The 22,886-nt window shown below is 31.3% G+C and overlaps 1 protein-coding gene across 1 annotated transcript; it reads left to right on the top strand.

Moving 5' to 3' along the window:
- The first annotated feature begins 6,231 nt into the window (after positions 1 to 6,231).
- Positions 6,232 to 19,710, top strand: LOC124369830 (myosin light chain 1-like). Its single transcript, XM_046827956.1, has 7 exons — positions 6,232 to 6,360; positions 8,076 to 8,103; positions 15,483 to 15,623; positions 16,554 to 16,721; positions 17,730 to 17,822; positions 18,515 to 18,566; positions 19,533 to 19,710. The coding sequence occupies exons 1-6, from the start codon at positions 6,355 to 6,357 to the stop codon at positions 18,538 to 18,540; spliced, it is 462 nt and encodes a 153-aa protein (XP_046683912.1). The 5' UTR covers positions 6,232 to 6,354; the 3' UTR covers positions 18,541 to 18,566; positions 19,533 to 19,710.
- The last annotated feature ends 3,176 nt before the right edge of the window (positions 19,711 to 22,886 follow it).

Below are 22,886 nucleotides of genomic sequence, written 5' to 3'. Positions count from 1 at the left end.
GCTTTCTATTAGAAGATACACATTTTATAGATGATTATTGTTGTAACAAATGTTTGTTACTAAAGCTTCAGTCGTTGTTAGTAGGTAAGATTTATTTAACAAAACTATAGGCACCACTTCTTTGGGTTTCAGGAGGGTAAAATATCCTGGGCCAGATCATGTATAACGGACAAGCTGCAGGTGGCTGCTATAGCTCAGGCTTGTTGCCTTAGAGCATTATACTGCATTACGCCTTACACGGCAATCTACCCGGCAGTATCTCTTACAGTACCGCGCAAACGTATCCTGACAGTTTGCAATTCAATTCACCTGACGTGTTAATCCATATCGGAATTTTCGTAAGAATGGCTCGGTGAATTCAACGTGAGTAAAATGTGCTTCAGATAGCAGCGCACAACCAACCCAACTGTAAAATATCACGGAAAGCCCTGACAGAGTGATGCTTCCAGAAACAAGGCAAAGCTGGAACACTAAAGTATACTTAGGTAATAGTAATAATAATAATGTTTTTATTGCGTCAGACAATATACATCATATTTACAATGGTTAACTTCGTTAAGAATCTAAAATTGTTCAGTCATACGGTACACATAAGTCACAACCAGATATACAAAGATCCATTCAGACTCATGTAATCAAATTATATCCAACTTTAGCTCATGTCAGTGTGTTCAGAGGCCTCCCAGTTGTGTAACATAAATGCGTCTGTAGTTTCAAATTCTTCTTCTATCAGAACTTGTTTCAGACACGTTTTAAATGCCTTTTGGCATTGGGGAATTTTTAGTAGAATTTGGCAAAATATTGTCTTAAATATGAAGCTCGTGTGTCACAGTTCTGTGTTTCACAGTCCGGTAATTGTCCCTGCCCCTAGTTTCGTAGGAGTGTACATCACTGCCATTAATGCGATCGCATTTCGATTTGAAAAACATGCATGTCTTGATTATGTAGAGGCAGGGTAATGTCAACAATTTCAAACTTTTGAATGCTGGTTTGACCGACTCTCTCTCTTTTGCAGTTTTGCGATAGTTCGGACTGCTTTTCTTTGACAACCATAGATTCCGGAGGCTAGTTTAGAGCATACACTGACAACGTGGCAGTCCAAAGTCATTCCTCGATCCAGGTGTATCCAAGTAATTTTGCAGAGTATACTTTTTCTATATCGGTCTCATCCAGCATCACCGTGGTACTTTCCTTTTAATCGGTTTGACGCAAACGAAACTGGACAAATGACGATTTTGACGGGTTTGCTTTGAGATTGATTTTTTTGAAATGTTCAATGGTAATGTTGAGTTCGATGAAAGCAGTTTTTCAAGTTCTTTGATGGAGTTCGCGTTAAACCAAATCGTCATGTCATCAGCGTGTACTGAACGAGTCGTCCTTGTACAGCAAAGCCCCCTCTCCCGATCTAACATCTGAAACAAAAATTGTGTTAGATTACTAAGATAATATTAAATCCACTTAAGTGGCGTTCGTAGTATCTCAATTATACATACCAATACATATTAATTACATATCAATCAACGCCTTCTGGTTCGTGGCATTAAATGAGAATTGCTTAAATATTGCTTAAATCCGATACTGTAAAGTATAGGTGTGGAATGGATACAAATTACTTTAAATTTTAGATTACTCAAAGAAAAGGTTATCAAAGGTTATATGACAGAACACTATATTAACAGCCAAAAACAGCCAAACCGACGAGTTTAGGAGCCTAGAAAGATGTGAACGAGTAAGATGGGCCTGATAAAAATCCATTATTGTTCGTTCCTTCCATTAATAATACTGAGATATTACTTTAAAAATATCATTAAAAAGACTAGTGACACCAGTCTTGACGTCCCCATTTGTTTGATCAAAAGCTGCTGTTGTCAAGGATTCTCGTTGGCTATCATTCACTAAGTGAATAATCCTAATAATTATTTCATTCTTATAATCCTAATTCTTATTTAATTCAGTCAACTGTATGTAATCAATCAATCGTCTTTTATAGTCGTTGACATGTTTTACATGTACGGTATGACAAAGGTCGGATTGCAATAGCATTATGTAAAATAATGGTTAAATTATACTAAAATTACTTAAATAAATAAACAAATATAACATCACAACAGTAAGGGAATATAACACATATCACACATCCTACAACTAACACTAAGCAACATCTTACAAGGTAAATCAGGCTAAGTCCTCCCAAACTCAGTAGAAGCATTTCTCTCTTTTCTTCCAAATCTTTTAATTATTGAGAAGTTTCCAAAACTGACCCCGAATTTTGTAACAAGCCCACCCAATAGTGTCGTTTGATGTTGGGCTTTGTCGCAGGTTCACACGAGCTCGCGTATTGTGGTGGTGAATAGCTAGAAGTTCTACAGGAACTTCTTCGAGTTACACCAGCCCAGTTCTCTTCTGTGTACTGAAGACCCTCATAAAAAATACTAAGGTGCCGAGTTCCAAACATTAAGATCATCCGTAAGCGCAATTCCAGAATCCGAATTCTAGTAGCAATGGCCTTTGTTCGTAAATGTGAACATGTGATGAGGTTAATGTAGGGTCCCCAAGTCAATAAACCACTATCCAAACCTGCAATCAAAAATATTTTATTGTTGCTTAATGGTCCATTTTTAGGTATATAGAGAGGTTGAAAGCAACAATGTATTTTGCAAACTCTATAACATTTAATGCGATTGAAATTAAGGTGTACATTAAGATTGCTTCAGAAATAATACGAAATAAAACTATACTGCAATTAATTTCTATCTCCACTTAATCTTCATTTCAAAATAAAGAAAAATTAATCGAAATACGACGTATAAGTACGAAAAGCTGATGCTAAGGTAAAGGTGATATTGAAATGTATAGCGCTATATAGTATTAACCTCATCATTCTTGTACTTAACATTTCATATGCACACTAGTTTAGACTCTTTCCCTTTACCCTTTCATGAATTATGCGGTAAATAATAATCAAATAACTAATTGAATTTGTTATAAACCTATTGCATAATAGTGCATATTACAATTATAGTGCATAATTGCTTAAAAAAATACATTAACACATTTAAAAATAGTTACTTTACGCCAAGGTGCCAAAGTGACAGCAGACAGGAAGTATGAGTAGGGACTGGACGACCAGTTGTGGAAGTGTGTATGTGTGTGTTGCTACGGCTCGCCGAATTGAATATAATTTACATATAAGCAATAAAACAATAAATATGTTTGCTACTACATTCTACAGCATACTTCTGAAATTCCCTCAGTATGTAAACAACTAGGTATTATAAAAAAATTTACCCATGCCACTTGGAAAATCATAAAGAATATAACGCGTCTAAGTGTTCATATCTCCACGAATACCGAGAATACCTCAGAACGAACATAAAAATAAAGGGCTGTAGAATTTTAATAAAATCCCAAAATTGAAGAATAAACATACACATATTCATCACACTTGCAACCCACAAAGCACTTTCCATTTATTATAAATATGAGTCATTGGAATTATTAGCTAAATTGACAACTTCCAACGCTTTATGAGGAAATGATATCGCTTAATGAGACGTAATACGATTACGCCAAATTCTTATTTGACGCATTAAAGCAAAAAACCCAATGTCAAAAAGTAACAGTATGAAAGTGAAAGTCTTACATCATATGATTTATGCAGAGCAAAAACGAGTTAAAAACTCAATTTCATGATACTTCCATAAGTACGTATAATGAAATTGAGTGAAATGCTTCCATAAGCATTTCGTCTACTGCTGCGCAGCGCACGTTCAAATCACTGACGCTGTATGTGGTTGGGGTTTTATTTTCTATCGTAGCGATAAAGTCGCAAAGTGTAAACGTACATACTCTGAAATCTCCTCTTTACTTTTTCTCTTCTTGTTCAACAGCCTCACCTTCAGGGTAAGCCGAATCAAATAGTTTATTTGCTATTAAGTATAAAATATGCAATAGGATACATCCTAATCTAAGTTTTACAGGTCCAAGCAGGAGATAAAACATGGTCATGGAGATTTTAAAATAAAAAATTCCATGCAAAAGCCGCATCTTAAATAAAAAGAAAATCAAACCATACAGTATTTACTTTGTGCAGGTTTCCGAGTGCAAAATATTCAATATCATACAAAGGGTGAATAACTAAACAGGATTTTACTACAATTGCAAATTTGGATCTTGGAGGAGTCCTAACCAGGTTAGGAAACTTAACTTCTGAACTTGTAGTACTGAACAAATGTTATCCTTAAACGTAGCAGCTCCGGATGTTAATAAGAGGATGCCAACTATTCCAGCTCCTCTCCAATTGGCAGAATTCCATGGCAAGTCTATCGGGTACAACAGCAAACACGATGGCTTCTTGTACTGCTGGAAAATACAGATTCTTTTTTTATTATTTTCATATAAAAGTGATATGGAAACTGAGACTGCACTATGCCTGATTCTAATTCTTCTTCTGCCCCGACAAGCATAAATATGTAGGAAATGTTTCAGGATCTGACTCAGATGTATGCAAATTTGTATAAGAATATAAGTTTTTGAAATATAAGAAGCGTTTACTAGGTAGTATAATGAAGTGTTATTCCTTAATTCAGAACTAGGAAGCCTCATTATTAATACAAACAAATAGCCCAGAAAAGGAACTACAGTTGCAGATTTCCAATGTATACATATCTAATCTAAATTGCTTAATACCAGATATATATATATATTATATATATATATATATATATATATATATATATATATATATATATTGAAACTACTTAAATTGAAACTATCAGTCTGGAAAAAAACAATATCACCATAAACATACATTAAAATATTTCTTGTCACATTTTAAAATACCTTTTCTGAACTCAGAGTAAAAAATCTTGTTTGAAAATTCTACAAGAAGTTACAGAATATTGGCACAGTATTTTTCACTTCCAGTATTGAGCAGTACAGCATAAAATATGTTACTGTCATTTCATTTTCTTTTTTTGTACAAAACAAACAACATTATTTGTACACGTAGAAAGTAGAAGTTCAGTTTTGGTGTTTTATTTGATATTGATAATACTCAATTTATAGAGTATTGAATATGTGTTGCAGTAGTTCCTTACCATTTGAGATTTTTGGGTTATGAGTAATGTTTTATGTTATTTTGAGAGAGGTAAAAAATTATAAAAAAATACGGCATTCATGATATATATTTTGAAAGCTTGTGTCCTGAAGCTATCGGAAAAAATACTTTAATCTAGGTTTGTATCGCAAGAGTTGCAATAAACACTCAACACTATTGTCTATACACTTCTTAAACATCAATTTTGAAACGAATAGAAAGAATTCAAAAGTTTCTTCTCCAAAATGTGTAGGACACTAGAGTCCTTTAAAATTATTTACAACAAAAAGTTTTCAGATTCTGACGTGTGACCCTCTGTTTTTGGGACAGTATTTTTGCAAAGTTGAAATTGTTAAAAAAAACTTTATTGTAAATTTTAGTGGGAAATCCGCTAAAACTAAATCTCTCTGCATTTGGCTGTTTGACCGGTGGATATTTGAGACTTGTGGTCTGAAACAAACCTGCGTATAACTGTATATTTTTTTATTATAATCTTTATTCATAATATTGTACCACTAATTTCCATAGCCAGAAACTGTGTATAACATAATTGTATAAATGGTTGTTTCATCGCGTTAAAAAAATACTATCGCAACTGGTCTTTTCTATTATATTTGCTAATAATACAAACTCAAAATATATTTTGAAGATTTCTGAAGTACATAAAGAATGATCATTGACAGCACATAGAGTAATGTGTGCGTGTGCGTGCGTGTGCGTGCGTGTGCTGTCACACGCTCAGTAGTTCAAGATCTGGTAGGCTTCTTCGTGATGTTCTAACTAGAATGCAAGCTATTCAATGCTAGACTGACATAGACAAAGTATGGGATACACTCATACTTATATAGATAAGAATGGGCTACTTACTGTTAATGTCATTCTTCACCTCTCCAATCCAACGGATTTTAATAATAACACAATGGCCCTCACAATATTGTGCTTGTAAGGCCGTCACGGCGGGACAATGAAGGGAATAGGACAGTGGTAGGAGATCATTGAAAGCGAGACGCACCAAGGAGCCAAAGACAACAACGGCGACGTGGGACGGCTGTCAAAACAAAACAAACCATAGGTGTCGAATAAGCTGTCGAAGAGACCTGTCACTCAACATGATCCGGCATATTTTTATATATAGCAACTAGAACAATAACTGTTTTGCCAAGTGTTACTTCTCTAACTGGAGAAGGAAGGGGTGTAAAGAGAGGACCTAGTCTCAGACCACTTGTGATCCAGTCGTCCGAGTGCTCACACTTACAATGGCGGTATGTATCTCGGGGAGGATATCACTATGGTTAGGAGGAGTGTGAGGTAGATCTGTAGCGATGCCCTCAAACAGAGATTGGTGCCTCCGGTAGCGGATAGGCTAGTGTGTGAACTCTAGATGGCGTAGGATAATGTACATGCTGTAGATGCAGTTTGGAGAAAGTTAACTTTTCCTTTGAGTTAGTTACAGATTTTGCCTTATTGCCTCCTTAGAAGAAGTTGGTAAATATTGGTTTAGAGTTTGGAGTAAAGAATTTCACGGATTTATCATAGGAATACAAGTTATGACTATGTTTATCTAAGTTAAACAGTTACTAAAGAATACCAAAATGATTTCCTTCTTAGTCTTTTAATACTATTCATTTTTATTAGGTTTATACCAGAAACTAAAGTACAGATGATTGGGACAGTAAAACTAGTTAGTTTTAACTAATTTTAGACATATCGACTGTATCTAATATTTTATCCACTGACGGAAAAATTAGAAATAATGTAGGTTAACATGTCTATACATATTTTATTCCTTCCGTGTTTTTAACTTCCGACTACAATGAAACTAAACCTTTTGATCGGTATGTTATGCGTTTTTTTTTAAGATATTGCAGGATATTTTTTATCAAAACGAATATTCGTATTACTTTGATCGAAGTGGTGCTTATATTACGATCGATATTAAATTCTAATTGGTATGTTCCAAACTGTTACCTTACATAAGGTATCCAAATAAATATTAGTGTTCTAATTATTATCGTTTAAGTTGGTTGTGTCACTTATACATGAACAACTAAACACATGCGTAATAAACAACAATAATTATGCGTAATAAATTTACATAGACATGTATATGCAAGACAATATACTCGTATTTACGCAGCTGTAAAAATATGTTTTGTCTCTCCTAACGATCTAAATTATTCAACCAACTGATGAATTTGAAAAATGAAATATTTGATGGAATTTTACTGTTTTAGGTAAAATCTTCCACATTTATAGATAAAAAATGTTAGAAAGTAGTAAATAATAATTATTATAAATATAGTTATTACAAATATCTAGTAACTCTTATCTATGAGTAACTTATCTACCAGCTTTTAATGTATTGTTACAGTAATTATTAAATTAGACATTTAAAAATGATAAAAGAATTTTTGACATGCAATGATGAAGAAGGATAGATTTCATTCTTCAAAACGTGGTCTTCTATTCCTATAAAACATACCAATAGCAAATGTCCGTAATCCTATCATTTCAAACCATCTATTGTCAATAATACTAGTAAATTGATTAAAACTCGTTCAAAAAAGGTTTTAATTTTTTATATTTATGAGTTAATTATACATTAAAACCAAAGATAAACGTATTACAATCAACAAATTTGTATTATTAAAGGTATTCCAATAAATACATGTGTACGCATGATATATTTGGTTTAATTAAGATAGTGTTTTTCACAATAATACATATACATAGGTTTAATATATACACAATAATAATATAGGTATACATAATAGGTTTAATATAGGTATACATACACAATAATACAATAATATATATATATATATATATATATATATATATATATATATATATATATATATATATATATATATATATACATAGGTTTTTCACATAAATAAAAGTTTAAGAACCAACATTATGTTATTAATAATAGTATTTTGATATTGTAATAATAATAATTTTTGTACTATTTCAGAATGAACTGTCTGCAAGGGATATTGAGAGTAAGTATTACCTAATAATAATATCAAATGAATGTATGTATGTAGGTTGTGGCGTGCAAAAATAAATAATACACTATGACTTAATAAGATGTTTTTACATCTTTAATGGTAAGAAACCTATGTTATCTATAGTTTTGGTGCATTCATGTATTTCAATTACCGTCTTGTCTGGCTCTATCCTAGATGTTCAACGATTTTGATCCCTATATCCTTAAATGCGGTATAACCCGACCTTCTAACTAAGTAAAATAAATAAGCTGTACCTTTATTGTGTCTTATTTAAACAATCACTAGAATAATGAAATTTAAAATATACAATCTAATATGATAACAACATGAATCCAAAACGTTTTACCTATCTTACACATAAAACTATACCATATTAGTAAAGTAAAACATCATTTAAAATAAATTTAGTAAAATGTACATTGACTAAAATATATTATAAGCACTATTTGTAATGGTTTATAGATACAGCTAGAACTGTAAAAACAAAATTGCAAAATGTTTCAGTGAAATATTTGAAACAATTCTAAGAACTAAAAAAGGTGGCTAGATTATAATTTTATTAATTATTCAGCTATAATGGTAAAAAAATATTAAAACAGCACTTTTAATTTCTTTTTCCGTAATATAATTACTTGAACAAAAACGTCTGAAAACTACTAAAATTATATTATACTTTTGAATACAGAAATTAAAAATGGTAAAAAGAATGACCAAAAATGTATTTTAGAGGTCATTCTTATCTAGCTTAGCTTATATTTTTCATTTTGAAGTGCATTTACAGTAATCAAGCAAGGCAATTACTTTATTTTAGCTTGAATAAATTATTATTAAAGTAACTATTACTGTTACTAACCTTTGTAAGAGAAAAAATAATTTAAATTGTAAGTAACCTTGTAAGGTTACTTACAGCCAAACTATAAATAGGTTTTTCACTTCACACGGCGGGAGAATTTATTTAAATAATTATTGGCCCGCCTTGTCTATTTTGTAACAGGATACGGCGGATATGAAGTTGTTACTATGAATTCTGTGAGAGAAATCATAGATATTTTCATTGCCTTAATATCTTGTACAAAACAGTGTGTAAAGTCTTTATAGAATGAAGTTATAAGATACATTCATGTTGTATTTAGTCTCATAAATCATTATTTAGTCTCAGAGATTGTATTACACAAGAACTCCAGTTATTATAATACATCTTCTTAACTATAAAATATGGCAGGAAATCGACACGCTTAGCTACTAACAGTGGTGTATTACTGCTCATAACACATTGTTTATGTTTAACTAATATAGAGAGTTTGAAAATTATGGAAATTTTCACAAGTGAAAATTGTATTTGGATTTGTAAATATAAAAGAATAGAAACAGTTTTAAATAATGTGATAAAAATTCATAACATTTAAAATTGAGTTCAACTTCAACAAGACGTTTTATAAATTCGATTCTTAGATAAGCATTCAATATTTTTAACAGTTAATACAAGTTTGACTGCAAATATAAGATTAAAAAATAAAAGTTTAACGCAACAAGCAACCTTACTTAAACCTTACTGGTTTGCACATATCTGTGATTCCTAATTGTGAGCAATCCTTTCTGGCAAGTTTTCAAAGAAGTTTCAGTTTAATCTTTAGACCAGCCTCGTCTTACACACGTATTAATTATTTGACACCTTTGCCTGAACCGTAATAATAATATACAGTTATTTTCTTGAACATTCATTATGAGTTCGAACTTAGTTAATTGTATATCTGCTGTCTAGATTTAATTAAATGTTTAAAAAAAGTAAAGGGTGTAAATTTTATCACTAAATCTAACTGAAACTTAAGATTGTGAAGTTCTGCAACAATAAATGCAATTCTTTCTGCTTGTGATTCCGCGTAATATTTCCGAAAATAATTGCGCGCTGTTGCCTCACTTGTCACCGCAAAAACGAATTCAAAAATTTTCTAGTTTGAGTATATAAAGTATTTTATACCCATTAAGTATTTCAATAGACAAAACTGAAATTACTTATAGAAAATACTTATTACACTTGAGTTAAAAAATATAGTACATTTTTAATGTTCATGTCTAAACGTCCTCTTGTTCCCTCCCTGTATACACTACTTTTGCTGAAGAAGACTGTTTTGAAAGAACACTTGCCTTTTTTTGTATAGATAGCTAAGACAGATGAGCACTTCATGACCGTCTTAGTCCCTTTCCTACTACCCACTTGATATACACGTTACTTACTAAATGGTGTTTTGGGAGGAAATGTTAAGGGAAAAAGATTTACTGAATTTGTATGAAGCTAATGAATAATTATGAAATAGTGAATGAAATAATTATTTATGATCTCAAAGCTGCAGGATGTAGGCTTAACGCTGTTATGGTTTGTAGACACAAACCTACATATCCTAATCATAAATGACTTTATATATTTAATGTTTTCGATACAAATATCTCAGCTCAGTATATATCATTCCTGAGCAGTGGATGTGCAGGGCACACGTTTTCGTATCAAAACCATCATACAGGTACTCCAGATATTACAAATAAACAGACCATAATTAATAATTAATCTTAATAATTATCATTTGACTAGTGAATAATGAATTTTTGACATTAATAATAATTAATCCTAGATAATCTTTCTAGGAAAACTAATAAAACATCATTTTTGATATCCAGATATTCCTGGGATCAACTTAATCTATACAAAATAATTCAAAGTATCGAAAATAATTAATTTGTCAACTTGTTATGAAGAAATGTTCTACGGTTTGATTGAGCAGATTGAATTTAGTTTCCATTAATTGCACATCATTCTACGTAAATATCATAATACTTTAACTCACCACGTGATACATACTCACGTAACCCATATCATTCCATCATTTATCACGCCTCCTCCTGAATACCGACATGACAGATAGTGATAATAGTAGTACGTCATAATATGCAAAATTAATTGACATTGCATAATACATATCATAATATAATATATTTGATAATATCACGTACAGATTTTTAATAGCAAAGCGTTTTTTCCAGTTATATTTGTACGTTTTATATAGTTCATCTACATGCTTCTGAACTATAAAAATAATTTTACGCCACAGCAGAAAAAACCGACTCTAAACATTTAATGAAAAGTATTTCATTATTATTAAGTTCGTAAACAAAGATATCGTTTGAACACATTTTGCTTTTATGTAAGGAAAGGATAGAACATTAAAGTTTATTGAGAACATTTTAGAACAAGAACGTTTTGGGTATGATGCGTTTTAAAATTCACTGCTTTGCAATGATCTGGCCTTAATTTCTGGATTTTCATGTATCTGAAGTATCAAATACGTAGTGCATGTTATATTATTTAAAAAGGTAATTATTATTCCATGTTAAATTATTACAGTAAACTAATTAATTTGAAGAATGTGTGTGTTAAACGTGAATTTAGTTTATGAACTTAACAACCTAGATAGTAAGTTAAGGTGCGTTTGATTTTACATTTGCCAAATCCGCATTACTCTGGACACAGGCCCATTCCCGTTGCCTTGCGCGTTTGCTCTTGGTTCACTGGGGAGGGGATGGAGGTAAGATGGAAGGAGTAGAGAGGCCTTGCGGCTGAAGAGTAGCCAACATTTATTTACTGTCCTTTATATTTTTGTCAACTGTCAGTAGAGCTGTTAAAAGCTTGGCTTATTTGAATCGAACTTACATGATTTTTGCTAGACAAAACTTTTGGAGTTACCAACGCATTTGGCTATTAGCATGAGCCTTTTTGACTGATTGATTGATTTTTCGTTCCTCAGTATGGGCACTAGTTATCTAAATATTAAATAATATTTATTTAGACGTTACAAAACAAGCATTAAATGTGAAAGAATTCGATTTAAATACATTTCTCAAACTTGTTACAAAATAAATAAAAAAAAACTGTGAACTGCTCTGTCAGGAATATATTTACTTCTTGTTAGTAATAACACGCAACACGAAGAAAAGATTAATATTTATTTGTATCTTTTTTCATTAACATTTACTTGCAAACCAATCTGAGATGCAAGTAAGTTTTAAAACTTAATTTTAAAACCACTTAACTAACAATCAGTTTGAAAATATCAGTCTACGTTTCAAAATAGTTACGTTTCAATGTATGTGTTTTAATGCAGATATAGATTGTAGGTTAGAGTTTAAAAACAAGAAGTAGTTTAAATTGCGATAACCCGAATGAAGTACTATAGAAGGACTCTTCACTCCAACCCAACAAGTTTGGTTTGCCATCAGTCACCGTCACCCACTCAGAGTATAGACGAGTTTGACTTGCCGAGGCTACACAGAACGAGAGCACTTATAAATAGCCATATCTAAGTATGGCAAGCCGCCCGGCCGAGTCTATTTCAGTAGCAGTAGCTTCAATCCATTTGTATTCCTTCGAGAGCTGTTTATAACATCAGCGAAGGTAACAAGAAATTACGGTGGATGAGCATATTGCTATTTTAAAATTATTAATTTCGACCTGATATATGTATGGATGTGTGAGAACTAACTGTGGAACTCTATTGTTTTGATGGTGATGGCTCCCAAGATTAATGGTTTATTCAAAGTCATTAGTGTGTCTTCAGTTTTTCAGGCTAAGAGCCGCTGTAGTGAAACGACCTTGGGGTTTCCCCCATAAGAAGAGTGTAAAACTTATGCATTGTTTCGCCTTTATGATAGTTGTGGGAGATGGTTGATTATATACTCAATCAACGCTTTTTAGTTTTTATTTGAAAGTTTAACTTTTGTTAATGTTTAAATGATGAAGTACAACAAGTTTTGGATTATTTTTGAATAACCAATAAAAATACAAAAAGAAAAAACATAAAAATGGCTTAGATGAGTATTAATTACATCTTTGAAATGAGACATCTCCGACATTCTATGACTAAAAATTAGGACCAAAAAGTGCATGACGTTTTGTTCTAATGGCTAACATCAAAATGGCCGTCACTCTTAAGAACGCCAGCTGATACCATGAACATAATTTCTGAATACAACCATTTCATAAAACAATTTTAAGTATTCTCTAAGCACAGGTCTATACGCTAAAGTTAATATTTAAATTTTATTCCTTCTTTTCCAGCAATGTGTTTCTAGTGTTTTAAAAGGAGGTATAAAATAACTTTCTGTTTTAGTGATCTAAAATGTTGTCCCTGCACTGATAAAATAAGAAAATCAAACTCAAAATATTTAAAATAAACTCTTCATTATATTATTGCACTTTAAAGTTTGTGCAGTGTAATGATTAATTATTTGTCAACCTTTTCTCGTAATTCAGATTTAATAATTCTCTACCCGGGGAAGAGGATAGATATGACTAGTAAATTTCGTCATGTCTTATTTTAATGATTACAATCACGCCAGAAGTTACACAAACTGCACCAAAGTCCAAACATTTTCCGCCACCTCATTCAAATTATTCATCATAAATGGATCATCATTAAAACTTCGACAGAAGACTATGTTCTATTAGCAAATTGATAGGAAATCATAAGAAGTTTTCAAATTTAATTTTTTATATAATGTTAACAACACTTTTATTGGTCTTAATTCTTTTTAGGACGATTATAAAACTCATGATTTCGTCTGATACTTTTAAACTTCGTTGAGCATGTGGTTATCTGACATATTAGTGAGCCAATTACAATTAAGTATTAATTTCAACGTTGAAGTATTACTCAACGTAGCGTTTTTAGTGAGAGGATAGTCAAAGAAGGATATACATATCAAATGTATGCATCTGCAGATATTCTACGTTATTTTGGGCAGTGTTTCTCTCTGTATTTACCTGTAGATAATATGTGGTGAAGTAGGTTTTCATTAGGATAATGTTTATTGCTTTTTTTAAACAACATTATGGCCGCAGACCATTAAGACACGTATTCTGGAGACAGAAATAGATATTCCCCACACAGACAGTAAATATTCGATTTCCTCATGAAGAGTTTGTAGGTATTTCAAGCAGAGTATACATCTTGATGATCAGGTAGAACGGATGCTTATATGACAATTCTACAAAATAAATACAAAGGTGGACAAATAATTAAAACAGATTAAGTTATTTGAGAACAATTTATCAAGTTATGTAATTTTCTTACATTGTGTGTCATTAAAAATTTAATATCTTTAATTCATAAAAAATTCAACGTGTTATAACTGAAACTATTCCTCATGTACATGCTGGAAAAATTCACATATTTATCTCATTAACAAACTGCCTTCATTTTTCTGCTTTAAACGCCTGTAATCCTGTAATTTGTGAAGAGAAAAAAGTTGTTTCCTCCTTTTTTAGTGAGCTGCTGCTCCAAATAAAAAACTATTCCAAATATAAGCAAATTTAATATTTTTAATAAATTATGATTAAATTATACCGCTATTCTATTCTCAGTATTTGTCATTGAAGATTTGTAATCAAACCGTGTTAAATCTGAGCTACTAGTTTGGTCAAAATGGATTTGACTATTACGTATGAAACAAAAATTATAAACTTTTTTAAACATTGGATTTTTGTCGACGAAGAAAATCCTCAATCACGCTTAGTTTACATCTGTACTCAACTTCAGCCACAAAAGTTTATCAACATACTATTAAAACATTGGCTTAAACCACTGAGACCCTTTGAATGAATTTTTATGAAATATCTTATTTAGTTCGTAAATTATGCATCGTGAATATTGTTATTGATCACTATATTATTAAACCATATTGATGCTTGTAGCGTTGATGTTTATTTTGATTCTAGAAAGGCTTCGTAATTAGCATGAATGTAGCAATTATGTAGAATGTAGAATTATTCGGAGGTAAAAAACCTTTGTCTTAAAGTGTGGATAAATGATTATACATTTCCGGTAGAAGGGCATCGTGTTAGTTCTATGTTAACTTATTTATAACAGCTATTCAGTTTTCATAGTGCCAGACATTGTTTTGGTTGAGGCGTCATGCACCATAAAAAAAATCTTGAAACTACACGAACTAAGTAGTAACTAAAACTAGTAGTACATTCACACCCATTAATAGTACCCTCTTCCATTAATAGTAAATATTGCACTTATTTACTATTAATGTAAGTAGAAATGTTGAAGGCATTACATAAAAAAGCAATATTTCTAGATACTGTTTGTTATTTCTATTAAATTTCTAAATATTTAAATGGTTGCATATGTCCTACATGTTGCACTTATAATTCGATATTCTTCATTTCGTATAAGTGGACAAATTTCGTGTTATGTAGCTAAATTTTACCAAGTTGAAAAAGTTCTCACAATTTGTGTGTTTCGTAAAACTGCAAACAGTGTGTTAATATAATACTGAAAGAGTGGAAAACATAATCAATTGCCTATTTGCAGGGGCGAACCAGGTGTTCGACGTATACGACTTTATTGGAAATGAAACCATTGATGCCAAAAACCTTGGAGATGCCCTGCGTGCCCTCAACCTGAACCCCACCCTCGCGTTCATCGAGAAACTTGGTGGCACCAAGAAGAAGGGTGAGTATATGGTCCCCTTATATGTTATCCAAGTAAATATAAAAGTCATTTTTGTTATATAAACAATTACAAACACTGTTGTTGACTAAATTTTATATTGTTTTACATACACAATAACAACATAAATGAAAACCGTTTTCATGGTTATAAAGCTATATCTACCTAATCGATGTTTACGGATTCTTTATTAGGAAACAGGTTTTCACCTCTCTATCCGGTATCAATAAACAATTCAATTTCAATGAAAACATAAGATGATTATATTTTTGTATAAATATAACTCTCTGTTTCTTTATTTATTTATAGGCATAAGAGAGAGCTAAATCGGCATCTCGAATTTATTATTATAGTTTAATTTAATATTTAAAATAAACTAAGTCTATATGTGTTAACGGTTTGACCAACGACTCATATATATCCAAATATAACTCCAGACTACAAACAGTAGTCTAGAGATCATGCCTTTGCTATTTGTGCTGATGATATAAAATACTTTAATATGATATATCTAACAAATTTAATAAGTCGAGTTTTAAGTTCCTAATTATTGTCCTGTTTTAAATCACAATTAAAAAGCACCTAGCACGTTTCATTCCATTCATTTAAAATGTTTCTAATACTTTACATAAAAGTAAGTTTAAATTTATCAATACAATACAGTGTAGTTTTTTTAGCTCACTTCTTCATTAAAAATAATATTGTGCCAGTGGTTTTTATATGTTTAAATGAATACAAAGATTTACGTGGTTCAAAAAGCTAATTAAGATTTAATGCCCATGGATGAACGTCTCTGTCATTGACATTTTTTACATTTTTAATCATTCCTATCTAAATTATAAGTAATTTGTGCATGATAAATATTTGCGATGTACGTGAAAGTTGTTTTTAGAATGACGATTTCTTTCTCAAAGTCTCTCGTTTTTGCTCCAGGAGAGAAAACTCTGAAGATCAACGAGTTCCTGGCTCTCTTCAAGGAAGCCAAGGCCAACAAGGATGTCGGAAACTTTGATGACTTCATGGAGTGTCTGAAACTGTACGACAAGCAGGATGACGGCAAGATGCTGGCCGCTGAGCTCCAGCACATCCTCATGGCCATTGGTGAGCAAGATTTTACACAACTGAACAACTAGTATTTGTTATGTCCTATAACTGTTTCAGCATATCTATAAATATATCTATTTCGTATTGCTTAGATTAAGTTTACTTTATACGAGTAAATAAAATAAGCGTTTTTAGTTAAATTTACTGCATTTTGATATATTGAGATATAGTATTTTAACCACTATACTAAACGCTTACATTTCTTCAAAACTTTTCCTGTGAAATTAAATAATGAGCCTCATGTTTCTAACTCTTCCTGTATTGTTGTATTTATTGATTGATTTAATCTTCCTGTTACGTTCGGAGATCATGAAAAATTAGTCTTGACTTATAAAGATGCAGTCTCCGGAAAAAAATCAAATGACAGTATTGTGATGAGTAAAAGTCGAGACATGAAATTAAAAAAAATGAAAATGCACATTTATTTACTTTCAATAAATTACAGAATGGATATCATTTCTTCTAGTTTACTCGTACAGTTATGATACTTATTAACACGTATAATTGCATTCTTCATTAGCGGATGTGTATGACTTTCACTGCCATTAAAAAGTAAAAGATGTTTATAAACATGAACATCAACATGTTCATGTTCCACTTGCAGTTATTGCCAGTTATATGGTCTGTAGACTCCCACGCAATCAACTATGCTGAAAATACAATTGCAGTACAGGTGTTTTGTTGTTTGATAAAAAATTCTTATCCATGAACTTTGAAAATCATATTCGTAGTCATATTACACACGCATGTATTAGCCTACATTATCGAACAATAATTTTTCGTGTTTCTGACATAATTAATCTTTTATCTAGGGCACTTTGGAAAATACTAAGTACCTTATATAACTGAGGAACTCTAAAAGTGTAAAAGGAAACACAATATTACATATTTTATTATTAAATAAAATTGTAATATAAACCTTTTTGATCCTTACAAAAATCTCTATCCTTTACTCAGTTACGACCAAATGGCACAAGTGACTTACTACTGACTGTGTTACCATAGGTGGCAACGAGCGCTTGGACGAACTCGAGTGCGCTCACATCCTGAAAGACTGCATGGAAGCTGAGGATGAGGACGGGTTCACTCCTTACCTCCGTAAGTTACCCATACGTTCATTACATCCCATCTCGCATGCGTCCATGAGTATATTACATGAAGATTCAATCGTAATGAAAATAGAGAACCGAATAACGCATCAGGCAGCCTAGGATTACGAAAAGTCTTTTGAGAAAGCAAATTGTGAAAGAGCAAAGCAAATTGTGTAACACGCAAAGGAACATTTTTTAAAACATTTTCAGAGTTTAGAGTTTTAGCACTAAAATATTTTCTTTACTGTGTTATACGATGATATTATAAAAAACCAAATTAATACACCAAAAAAGTTTGATCATGCCTGGAGTATACAAGTGTAGATTATGTAATAAAAACTATTCAAAACTGCACTGCCCTCCGTAAAACATGTGATTCGTTATTATTTTTTAAATAATGAAAAAAGCTGTACATCAATGAAATAATGAAAGAATAATATTCATTAATTTAAGACAATCGATTGCAATTAGTAAAGATTATTTTTTTACTCATAAAGCAAATAATTTGTGATTTTGGTGTATTACTTTCTGAATTTCTGATACTAAATTATAGGTAACTTAAGAGTCAAAACGGCGGCCACCAGTGATTGAAATACAATAGTTACTCGAAACGCTTTGAAGGGGTTATTTTATAAATGCTATGAAAGAAACGCTTCTAATACTTTATATTTCATTAAATGCACTTTCTTTTGTTCACAGCTTTCGTCAAGAAGTTCATGTCATAAAAACACAAGCCAATCATCAATCATTTGTAAGTAAATTTTTAGTACTTAGTAATTACATTGTAGTTGTTCGGTTATATTAAGAAATACAGTAATTACTTTTTTATAATAATACTTAATAAAATTTGTATTAGAGTCCATTCAAACTAATAACTGTTTGCAATAACATATTTATTTTTTACAGCGGTTTAAAATTTCAGGTTTCACGTAGAGTGAAAAGTTCGTTCTTTTTATTAATGATCTTATTTTTTTATTTAATGTAAAAATACTGAATATAGCATTTTATTGCCAAAATACACAGTACGATTACTAGATATTCAAAAACAAGATAAATTTATATATGGAAGGCGGAGGTAATTCTAATACGGATTATGTTAAATGATACACTTTAAGATGCACTTTTCACAAGATACACCATTAAAATGCTTTAGATTTGAACTTGATTTAGTAGTGTGGTTATATTTAACTTCTTAATATAAATTGAAATAAAAAAAAACAACTAACGTTAAATTATTTTATACTTTTTCATTTTGCATATTTGACATAGTTAATATTATTTCCTTTGCTATACGTAGGCTGTCAAGTATTTTATAAGTAGTGAGATTTTCCTTAAATATTTCATTTATTTAAAAAATGATGCTAATAAAATCAATGTATAAAAAGTATATATAACTAAGAAATTATATATACCCGAATTCATTGATATGCTCATTTAATGTGCAGAATAAAATGAGCATTAACTGACAAACAAGTGTGCAAGTTGTTTTTGAGCTAGTTTGCTTATAAGAAGTAATATTCGTTAGTTCGACCAACCTACAGTCTTATGAAAACCGCTGTGTGCGTTGCATCAGTTTATATTATTGAACTGTTGTTATGTTGTTTTATAATTATGTTGTACTGAACTTTGATAGTGGAGCCTTTCATTAAAAACTGTATTACTGTGTATAACTATATTCAGTTTTGTTTACTTAAGCATGTGTTATCGTATGTTTCAGCATTCTCATTTGTGGTTAAACAACTCCACCGAGCACTGGACATCTTTATAACATCTAAGACCACCAAAAGAGTGCCAAAACAAGCTGAACATCTGGCCTGTTGAAAATCATCATCATCACAAGTTACAGATCCGTTTTTAACAACATATCATATTTACAAATAAATTCGTTGTCATAATTGTTGCTTTTTATTTCCTTACCATCACATATTAAAAAAAAACGTGCTAGGTAGGTTTAATATAGAAAAAAGTAATCCATAAAATGAAAACATTACGTAAAGAAGAAATCGAGTTTGTTAAATGGGTGATTTTTCTTCAATAATTACTCGAATCAGAGCTATCAGAATCTATATGGCTTATGCATAAAAAAACAACCAGAGGTAAACATGAAAATATATGTATGTTAATAGAAGTTTTATTTTTTAAATGTGTCATATTTTGGAACATTTTGTAAGTTTATTTCCAAAATACCCTTTGAAACAAAGAAATGGCCAAAGCTACATGCCATATGGATATACATCCCATAAAATCGTTGAGTTTACCCTTTCTTTCAAGCGACCTTTGCCTTTACGTTACTCTAAAGTAACGGAAAGGCTTTAGAGTAATCTTAGTAATCTCATCGTGTACACATACAATACGGTACGTTACTAAATATTTGCTAAATTCCGCAAGTGTAGGACACATTTAAAAATATTATTCATTAAGGTAAATGCTATACTAAAAGGTTTTATGTATCAATCAATATACTGAAAATATAGCATTGTAGATAGTTACGATTAAACCTCTTTAGCTTAAAAATGAAACTATTAAAATTATTCTTAAGAAACTAATTATTGACTATAAAATACTGATGGGAACTATAATACGATACATATCATTGCAAGCCTGCGTTGTGGCAAATAAACTAATATTTAAATTCACTTAGGCCTGTAATATATTGTTAGCATATATTATACTTAGCATGAGTATAGAAGATCTTGCGTATCTAAGCATGAAAATTACGATCTCTTTACAGTAGTAGTAAATAAGACCAGTCTTACAATTATGTGTCTTGTACTATAATACTAACACTTCAATAGCTTTGAGAACTGTTTTAAGTATAAACTTTTATAGGCTAAGTACAAACTCAAAAATCCCGAAAACCATAATAATTTGCGATGCCACAGTTATTTGCAAATTTTAAAGCAGGAAAGTTCTGTACATACAGCTAAGTTCTTGAACCGTCCAGTTCATAACAGAATAATCGCCTAAAGAGCCAGAAAGAAAAACGATTTTCTAAGGTGGTTGACGATAGCCTCCTCGTTTATAAAATTCTAGCATGGATTGGAGAAAATTTATGAAGTGAAAAAATAAACTTCATAATTTTAGTATTCACATAGTCGTCTTTATTTAGGTATTTAATGTAGTTTTCTTTGACAGTATTTTGTTATATTGTGAATAAGATGAAAATAATCAGGTGAAGTTCATTTTATTGAAGATTTTTAGAAATTACTGCCGTTTTTTTTGTCATAATTTTGCTTGATTATGCTTGTTATGCAGTTTTATTTTCATTTAAATTTCCTCTTCACAATTTCTACGTGTAGCCTTCACTGTTAGCATGGGATATGTATATCGTTGTTACTCTTTCCTTTTATTAAAGTCCGTTCAAAAACAAGTTCATGCTCAAAGTGGTCGATCCAAGAAATTCTTCGCAATAAAGAGAGGTCGATGCTATTATATTTTTCATGTTAACCAGACACGTAGACATACAGGTGACTTAAGAAACAGCATAGGAAACGATTCAACGACTCAAAAGTCAAGAGTTATTAAATATACTATTGTTGACTAGTTGACAGGGTGACCATGGAGTGTGTGAGCTGGAAGTAGGTGGGTATAATTCGTGGCCCATCAAAGATAGTCTCGCTTATAATGTAGCTGATACTTTAAAAAAACAACGCCCACTAACATGTATGCCTGTTCACTTTCATACAATTGTATCCCAGTTAATTAAAAATAACAGTGCGTTTGAAGCAATTATTCATTAAGCAACGAACAGTACGATTTTTGGTTCACTTTTATTAAAGAATATATTTGAAAAACTTTCTCATGTTTTAAATTTTATTTTTTATAATTAAATAACTCGTGAGATTTTTCTAACTGACTTTAAAATCTCCAAAACAATCCCTATCTATAAAAGTAACTCTGCATCCGACTCAAATTCTTACAGACAAATATCAATTACACCAGTGATATCAAAAATATTTGATAAAATTGTATTCAGGATATTGTATGATTCGATTTCAAAATGCGATATCTGCTTGCTTGGCTGTTTGGTTTCAGGCGAAGCCTATGAACCGATGACGCAAAAACTTTGGTTACCAAACATATTTTATCTTCGTTTGAGTCCAAGCAGTATGATTTAGGGTTATTTTTGGTGGAGTATTTGACGTTGTTGACCATTAAATTCTCTTAAGTAAACTAGAATGTCTTGGAATCTGCGGTATTATTCTAAAATAATTTCTTGTGGGACGAATTCAATGTGTTCAACTAAGTCATAAAGGCAAGCCTTATTGGTCGGATTTCTCTACTGAAAAACATAAGGTCCTCAAGGCTCAATATTGGGTCCTCTTCTATTTCAAATTTTCATATAAGATTTATCTGTTTGCCTGAAATCTAACCTGGAATATATAATTTTTTTCCGCCACCATTTACGCTGATAATAAAAGTATACTTAATCACGAAAATCCAACAGTTCTCAATAAAAACATTTTATTTCTCTGTCAAATTGCAATCGTGGTTTTAGTTAAGTAAGTTACAATTCACTTAAACTTCATTAAACTTTACAATTCACCCAAAACAAAGTTCGTCTCATTCTTGACGAAATTAAAACAACCTCCTCAAATGCTTGGATTACAAATTAATCAAACTGATTTGATAAAATTTGTATGTGTACTTGCACGTCAGGATTTTTGGGTGGAAAGGTCACATCAATTCATCATGCCAAAAAGATTTAACTCTAAAATATTTGCTCTCTGCCATGTCTGTCTGATTTTATACCAGAAAACGTTTTCTTACTTTGGAATGTTTGAATCGAGATTGGTGTACTATATAATATTCTGAGGTATCTGTTATCAACTTGATGTTAACACAGTCTTTATTCTGCAGAGGAGGGCTCTTGAGGATTGCTTTGGGCCTTTATAGGAGGTACAGTTGCAGGAAACGTTTCTGATCGGATGGCGGCTTAACGTTGCCCTCACTACCTACTTATCACACATATTAATTTGTCTTCCAGCACCAACAACTTTTCCTACACTAAAAAATAATTACAATATCTTAACAAATCCGAGCTCCGAAACAAAACTACACTGTTGTAATT

This window comes from Homalodisca vitripennis, chromosome X, assembly GCF_021130785.1.
Source record: "Homalodisca vitripennis isolate AUS2020 chromosome X, UT_GWSS_2.1, whole genome shotgun sequence".
Taxonomy (NCBI): domain Eukaryota; kingdom Metazoa; phylum Arthropoda; class Insecta; order Hemiptera; family Cicadellidae; genus Homalodisca; species Homalodisca vitripennis.
The sequence above is the reverse complement of the archived record's forward strand: the minus strand, read 5'-3'. Positions and strand labels throughout refer to the sequence as shown.